The sequence below is a fragment of the Dipteris shenzhenensis genome, chromosome 17 (genome assembly GCF_047967505.1).
Source record: "Dipteris shenzhenensis isolate YYH24624 ecotype China chromosome 17, Dip_SZ_1.0, whole genome shotgun sequence".
NCBI lineage: Eukaryota > Viridiplantae > Streptophyta > Polypodiopsida > Gleicheniales > Dipteridaceae > Dipteris > Dipteris shenzhenensis.
Window position 1 is genome coordinate 8,107,773 of NC_141612.1, and position 5,888 is coordinate 8,113,660.

The 5,888-nt window shown below is 47.0% G+C and overlaps 1 protein-coding gene across 1 annotated transcript; it reads left to right on the forward strand.

Moving 5' to 3' along the window:
• The first annotated feature begins 3,201 nt into the window (after window positions 1-3,201).
• On the forward strand, window positions 3,202-5,680 carry LOC147891625 (pentatricopeptide repeat-containing protein At2g13600-like). Its single transcript, XM_087388009.1, has 3 exons — window positions 3,202-3,343; window positions 3,579-4,372; window positions 4,457-5,680. Exons 1-3 carry the CDS (start codon window positions 3,202-3,204, stop codon window positions 5,678-5,680), a joined length of 2,160 nt encoding a protein of 719 aa, XP_087244135.1.
• Window positions 5,681-5,888: the final 208 nt, after the last annotated feature.

The window sequence follows — 5,888 nt, forward strand, 5'->3', positions numbered from 1 at the left end:
GGGTCCTCCCACCGTATTAGCGGAAATCTATCGAAAGGCTAAGAGCCACCATTGTTTTAATAGAAGATTCATATGACGAGACACAAGCATATGCAAAGCTGAGCAGTTCTGCAGAGGGTCGAGTCTTCGTTGCACCTTTTGATCATCTCAGAGTTAATAGCAAGGCAGTGAACAATTGGGACAGAGATTATCCGACAATTTTTTGGACCCTTACATGCTGTAATTGTTCCAGTCGGGGGAGCTACTCTCGTCTCTCCCCTCCCCTTTTTGTTATCCGCCGAAGCTCTTCTTTCCCATGAGCATAAAAGCACACAACAAAGTCTAAGATAGAAGTTGCGTTCTTAATGATCGCTAAAATGATGTTCCACGACAGACAATTGAATACTCCATCAAGACTGTCCGCACACACAAAACACCTTATCAAGCGACTTTATATGGTGTCTCTATCAACTTTGTCGTATAAGCCCGTAAGAAGACGATCGTGAAGAATGATGATATGTTCGCATGCTTACGTAAATGTGTTACTTGCATTGATCAAGACTTGATGAAGGAATGGGACAGAATGTTGTAATGGAGGACTATGATATGCTATGGACCGCGTTAAAAGCATTTGGGCTTCATGATCAATACGGCAAAAGCTGGCAGAACCCAACTTCATCTTGGACCTTTGCCGATAGAACCCATCTTAAGTATTGGACGACGGATAATGGTTCAACAATCCATCGACATCTACTCACACAAACCCTCCACTAAATACCGTAGTTCTTCTTTCCTAACAAAGAACTACAAGCTCCCACATATATACCTGACTGCACAGACACTCAGGATAATCTTTACCGTGGTGCCTTTGGCGTTTCTGAAGGATCCCACCCCGCAGCTGACCTGGACCTGCACATGGGACCGGACCCAAGGGAGATGACCCGACGGAGCTCTTCATTTACCTTTACCCGTTCGTTTTGATTGCCTGCCAGCCACCCGTTACATTTAATGCACCCTGGGGAAGATTCAAATTTGTAGCGGGCTCATGGACGTGTGGGTTTGCGTTGCGTCTCCAAAAGCGAATTGGGTTCAAGAACATGGGGCACAACTTGCCGAACAAAACCCAGCCGATTCTTTTCTCCACCCCGATTCACAAGACAGTCTCCTGTGTTGATCCACAGCGAGAAGCCTGTTCGTGAGCCAGTGATCGACCTCTAGTATATTGATGAAATATGGGCGCCGTCACAACGAATGCTTCGCAAGGATCTCTATGAGCTCGCTTCTGGGCAAATTACGTAGAAAAGAATGCACTGTTGCGGCTTGCCGGCAACTTTGTCAGGCAAAAAATTTGTTAGTGGACTTTCGAGGCAAGCAATGAGTAAGTAGCCTTGGCTAGCGTAACTTTGGAGGAGTATGGCCTTGTCTGCCACATGCCTATGCAGCTATCAAAGAGCTCAAGGTCTCCATTCTTGTTGGTCTTGTCCATCACGACAATAACTTATAGCGTAACCCTTGTGAACGAGACAATCACCCATTTTCATTCTTCAAGAGAGAAAAGGAACTTGGAACTGTAGAGCTAGTTGTTGCAAGTTATATTTGTAATCCAGCATAGAAGACAGGGATGATGGGTAATGCAACCTACAATTTCCATTTTGGACAATAGATGCCATGCATATGTCGACTAAGTGCCTTTCGTGGGCAATAGACATCCGTTGTCAATGAGCAGAGTATATTAGCTGCAATAGGTGATGGCGCTTGTAGCTCAAGAATTGCGGGTTCATCCCTTCCTTTTTTGGCTGGTTCTTTCACCGTATATCCTAAATGAGCACTTGCGGATCAAGAATCGGTGGATTGAGGAAGCTGAATCGATGCAAACTCGTTTTTCAAAGTTATGTAGTTTCGATGATTTTGAGACCTGGTCATATCGGGGTACCTAAATGAGCACTTGCGGATCAACAATCAGCGGATTGAGGAAGCTGAATCGATGCCAACTCCAACTTATCTCGGTGTGTCAATAGACTTTCTGAATCGATTTCGCCGTGGGAGCGAACGAAAAAAAAATGAACAACAAAGATTTCTGGTGGATGGTTGAGAGTGTAGAGCTACTGTGGTAGGTGTGTCAGGGAATTCGAAATCGTTGGCAGAGAGATGGCAGGGTAATTCACGGGCAGTGGTGAAGGCCGGGTAATTTCGTGGAAGGCTGTTAAGAGTGGAAGGGTCCCATCATCAAGTCTACCCCATCTATGCTACCAAGTCAGCAACCTTGGAGAAACAACAAACAATGCACGATGAGAATTATCCTCAGGCCTGCACAGATAATTTTGTGGATGATCGGTGAAGGCCATGCTCATGGTGTGATCGACCATGTCGAAAATGCGATCCAGAACGATCTTCACCAAACGTTTTGCCCAGTGAAAGGCGCCCCACTAGCGAACTAGCTTGTCGCAACGAGATTCAGCCACTGAGTAGCTGCAGCAGATCACAAACGGGTTCGCGGTAAAGTTTGGAGCCGGGGGCTTTGGATCAGTAGCTATTCTTGCATGGGAAGCTCACTAGGAATGACGTGCTTGGGTGTGATGTTGTCCACTAGCAAGATGCAAAACGCACACACATCCTGGTGATTTTTGAAACAATTGGTAATTTTTGAAAAGCGAGAAGAGCCAATTCCTATGCCTTTGGTCAATGACTGGTGATTTTTGAAAAGCGAGAAGAGCCAATTCCTATGCTTTTGGTCAAATTTGGAAGGCATGTTTTAGGCCTTAGATCAAACTAAAATCAAGGGCCCAAAATTATACATGTGGCTCAACCAGGGCTCAAGAAAACCAAAATTCTCCCTAGGCTGCCTGCCGTAAAAAGATGAATGCGCTGGAAAACTTTGAGCCGGTGACATTGGGGGCAGGCTGTTGGTGCTGAGCCGAGGGCAGCTTGTGTGTCTAGAGGGGCGAGGGATGGTGAGAACCGAGCCTGATGAGAGAAATCCGTGCTATAGAGCAAAGGTGTGTGATGGTGAATCTTTCAAATCAAAAGAAGGGAAAGCGAAAGGGATTGGGCAAAGCTGAGGATTTCCAAAGCCTGGGTGTGATGAGAGAAATCCGTGCTGTCGAGCAAAGGTGTGTGATGGTGAATCTTTCAAATCAAAAGAAGGGAAAGCCAAAGGGATTGGGCAAAGCTGAGGATTTCCAAAGGCAGTGAACACAATTCACGGCGAGGGACGCCAACACCATGGATGCCCAACAACACCAGCTATCCACAGCTCAAGGTAGAGCCGCTATAGCTGCACCCAATCTAGCTTTCAAGCGCTTGTGGCCTCCACAACTCCAAAAGCAGTTGAATCAAATCAAGTCTTCCTATTCTCAGAGTACAGGTCTGGCATCTATACACTCTGGTTTACCGATCCTCTCTTTTTCCTTTCCCTCACCTTCTTCTGCCTGCTCCTTGTCGTGGGTGATTCATGATCGTAGCCTTCACAATAGTCGCTTTCCTGTTTGGTTCCTCCCTCGGCAAGTTGTGACCGTTTTGGTGCCAACGTTCCAGCTATGACTTAACGTCAATGGCATTATTCCTCTGTGTCGTTTCTTCCTGCTTATCCTCGCAATCAGGCATGCCTCATCATGAGCTTGAGCCGCTATCCTTGCATAGCAGTGGAGCACTTTGCACGCCTACCAGCTCCAATGGCTCGCATCGGCATGTGCCTCGGGTTTGGGTTACGAAAATAGATTTTGGTAACCACCAAGGCAAGGTCCCTGGATCGTCACCTGTCCCTTATTTGAGGTGGATGACCTCCAAGCTGCATGGTGGGCGGATGTGCAATTGGGCCCAGCTTGAAGAAGAGGTCAGAATCGGTAAGGCCTGTTATGCACTTTCTTTAGATTGGCACTATTCTCCAGAATGCGAGAATGAACAGGCGATTCTCGGTGAGCTGGGTCCAATGACGGATGCTGCTACCTATGCCTCGCTTCTAAGGCGTTGCACCAGTGCCAAGGCCCTGTCTGAGGGTGAATGTGTTCATGAACACATGACCAGGCACGGATATGCAGGAAAGAGATTTCTGAGCAACCTTCTCATCCAAATGTACAGCAAGTGTGGTAGCCTGGAGCATGCACGCGCTGTCTTCGATAAAATGGTTCATCGGAATTTGTACTCTTGGACTATTATGATAGCTGCCTGTTCCAAGAACGGGCATGCTAAGGATGCTCTACAACTGTTTGGTCAAATGCACTCAGAATCCTTTGAGCCAGACAAGGTCACCTTCATCTGTGTTTTGCGTGCCTGTGCCAGTGTGGCAGCCCTGGAAGAGGGCAGACAGATCCATGCCACCGTTGCTGGCAATGGATGGGAGTGGGAAACTGTTGTAGGGACAACCCTTGTCAATATGTATGGCAAATGTGGGAACGTAGATGATGCCAGGGCTGTGTTTGCAGAGATGCCATTGCAGAATGTGGTCTCCTGGAGTGCTATGATGGCAGCTTGTGCCCAGAATGGGCACGGCAAGGAGGCCCTAGAACTGTTTGTTCAAATGCAGGCAGCAGGTGTAATGCCAAACAAAATCACCTTCATTTCTATTTTGGATGCGTGTTCAAGTGCAATGGTCCTAGAAGAGGGGCTAGAGATACACGCCACTGTTGCTAGCAATGGATGGGAGGAGGATATTATTGTGGCAAATGCCCTCATCAATATGTATGGCAAGTGTGGGAGCCTGGATGATGCCAGAGCTGAGTTTTTAGGTATGCCACTGCGGGATGTGGTCTCCTGGAGTGCCATGATCGTAGCTTGTGCGAAGAATGGGCAGGGCAAGGAAGCCTTACAACTTTATGGTCAAATGCATTCCAAAGGTGTGAAGCCAAATGATATCACTTACATCAGCATTTTAGATGCGTGTGCCAGTGTGGCAGCCCTAGATGAGGGTCGAGATTTCCATGCTACTTTTGCTGGCAATGGAAGAGGGTTGGATGTTGCCGTGTGGAATGCCCTTATTAATATGTATGGTAAGTGTGGGAGCTTGGATGATGCCAGGGCTGTGTTTGCAGAGATGCCAGTACGGAATGTGGTCTCCTGGAGCACCATGATGGCAGTTTGTGCCCAGAATGGACACGGCAAGGAAATCCTACGATTGTTTGGTCAAATGCAGGCTGAACGTGTAAAGCCAAATGAGGTCACCTTCCTCTGTGTTCTCAATGCATGCAGCCATACAGGTTTAGTTGCTGATGGCAGGCAATACTTTGCCTCTATGAGTACACACCATAGCATAGATCCCTCCATGGAGCATTATGTGTGCATGATTGATCTCCTGGGGCGAGGAGGACTACTAGAAGAGGCAGAAGACATGATCATCAGCATGCCATTTGAACAAGTTGCTCCAGCTTGGTTGAGCTTGCTTTCAGCATGCAGAATTCACAGTGATGTGAAGCGGGCTGTTCATGCTGCGAACGTTGTTATTGATTTAGATCCGAAGAATGCATCACCGTATGTGCAGCTAGCAAAGATCCATGCAAATGCAGGTAAGTCAGATGATGTAGCGAAGGTGGGAAGGGCAATGATTGACAATGGTGCCCAGAGAGTGCTAGGCCGGAGTTGTATTGAGGTGAATAATGTGGTGCATGAATTTGTTGTTGGAGACACATCACATCCCCAACAGGACGATATCCATGCAGAATTGCAAAGGCTGAATATGCGCATGAAAGAGGCAGGATATTGTGCCTGACCTTAATGCAGTGCTTTGTGATGTGGATGAAGAAGAGAAAGAAGACAGCCTTTGCTACCATAGTGAGAAGTTAGCTATTGCATTTGGTCTAATTTCTACTTCTCCAAGAACGCTTATTCGTATCACCAAGAACCTTCATGTGTGCTTTGAGTGTCATTCTGCCATAAAATTCTGAGCTTGTTCAACGAAAAATTATTGTGAGAGATGT

What these genes read in the sequence shown, in the direction of transcription:
- LOC147891625 (XM_087388009.1), top strand. Translation starts at nt 3,202, where the DNA reads ATGGATGCCCAACAACACCAGCTATCCACAGCTCAAGGTAGAGCCGCT. An exon ending in TTCCTATTCTCAGAGTACAG is followed by an intron (nt 3,344 to 3,578) that starts GTCTGGCATCTA and finishes CCTCGCAATCAG; the next exon opens with GCATGCCTCATCATGAGCTT. An exon ending in TGTATGGCAAATGTGGGAAC is followed by an intron (nt 4,373 to 4,456) that starts GTAGATGATGCC and finishes GCTTGTGCCCAG; the next exon opens with AATGGGCACGGCAAGGAGGC.